Here is a 1,586-nt window from a genome sequence, read left to right as displayed (position 1 = left end):
TCTCTATATTGATTTGATGTAATTCCTTCAACATTGTAATGAGCTTTCAAGCTCCTCTATTCTTTAAACATATAATGATACACTAGTCTATGATGGTGGATGTAGCTTCATTAATGGTAAATCACATAAATCTTGGTGTCTTGTTTAAATTACTTTTTATTACTTAAATCACGTTAATACTCGCATATAACCATGTTTTATTAGTGCACCTTCGTATTTCCGCATTCGTTAGCCTACTCTAACAAATTACGTGCGAATGAATCATTTAAGACAACATACTAGCATGAAAATTGCACCACCTCATTCAAGAAAACAACACCCATATCATTACTAAATCAATCATTTTGCAAAAAGAGTATCCATTACATACCTAACAAAAGGTCCTCTTTTTCCCTTAAGAACCTCCCTAACACTCTTTTCATCTCCTATAAATCCTCTCCCTTTCATCTCCTTCAACAACTCCCTACCTTCTTCCTCCTCCTTCTCCCTCACAAACGCCTCGAAAACCGCCACACAAGTCCCAGCATTGGGCCTCATTCCCTTCTCCAACATCTCCAAAACATACTTCTTAACCTCCAGCAACATCCCACCTCCAGCAAGTGATTTAACTAACACACTATAAGTATAAGCATTAGGAAGAACCCCAGATGCCAACATCTTCAAATACACCTTATGAGCATCCTTACATTTCCCAGCATTAGCATAAGCTTCAATTACAGCAGTGAAACCTACTACATCAGGCAATTTACCCTTATCTTTAATCTCCCTAAACATTTCCAATGCTTCATGTGTTAATCCATCTTTAGACATTTCGTCGAACATCTTGACTGCATTGTTCATAAGTCCCTCTGTTCTCATCTTACGGAACACTTCCTGCAGATTTTTGGGATCTTTGCGTTTTTTGTTGAATGGGTCATAAGGGGGTGGAAGGTCATTGTTGTTATGTTCGGTAGGTTTAGATTCGGAATCGGGTTCGGAGTCGGATTCGTAATCAAAAGGAGTTTGATGGGATGAAATTGACCGTGGCGTTGGGTTTGGGAGAAGTGGGGTTTGAATAGAGGATGTGAATGATCTTGTAATAAGATTTGGGGAGGGAAATGGAGGGAAATTGGAAGTATTTTTGGAGAATGGTGAAGAAATAGGAGGGATTTGAGAGGTGAAGTAAAGATGTTTAATGAGAGAAGAAGATGATGGGTGAAAAGAGAAGAAACGACGTCGGAGAAGTGGAGCAATCGCCATTGTTATTCTGTAGCCTGTAGGAAAATGTGTATTGAGAGGAACGAAGAAAAAAAGGGGGGAAAAGAAGCTTCTAGAATCCCGTTTCTTATTTCCATAAACTTTCAATTTTTTTTAGTCTTTAAACTCAATTATATATATCTAAATCTCACAATCACAAACACTTTTTTAACTCATTTTGTTAACTTGAGCGTTTGAGCGTATATTAGACACAAATTTAAAATGTGGATCGATTTATTATTTATAAATTACTTAAATAAATAATAATTTATACACAAATCAACACAAATTTTTGTTTATATTAATTAAGTTGAACATAATGTATACACAAATCTAAACTGTCGATCGAT

At 36.1% G+C, this 1,586-nt stretch overlaps 1 protein-coding gene across 1 annotated transcript; it reads right to left on the bottom strand.

Moving 5' to 3' along the window:
• Positions 1-307: 307 nt before the first annotated feature.
• Positions 308-1,336, bottom strand: LOC130820742 (pentatricopeptide repeat-containing protein At4g38150-like). The gene has a single exon (XM_057686240.1). The coding sequence runs from the start codon at positions 1,237-1,239 to the stop codon at positions 340-342; it is 900 nt and encodes a 299-aa protein (XP_057542223.1). The 5' UTR covers positions 1,240-1,336; the 3' UTR covers positions 308-339.
• Positions 1,337-1,586: the final 250 nt, after the last annotated feature.

This window comes from Amaranthus tricolor, chromosome 8, assembly GCF_026212465.1.
Source record: "Amaranthus tricolor cultivar Red isolate AtriRed21 chromosome 8, ASM2621246v1, whole genome shotgun sequence".
In the NCBI taxonomy this organism is placed as follows: Eukaryota; Viridiplantae; Streptophyta; class Magnoliopsida; order Caryophyllales; family Amaranthaceae; genus Amaranthus; species Amaranthus tricolor.
The sequence above is the reverse complement of the archived record's forward strand: the minus strand, read 5'-3'. Positions and strand labels throughout refer to the sequence as shown.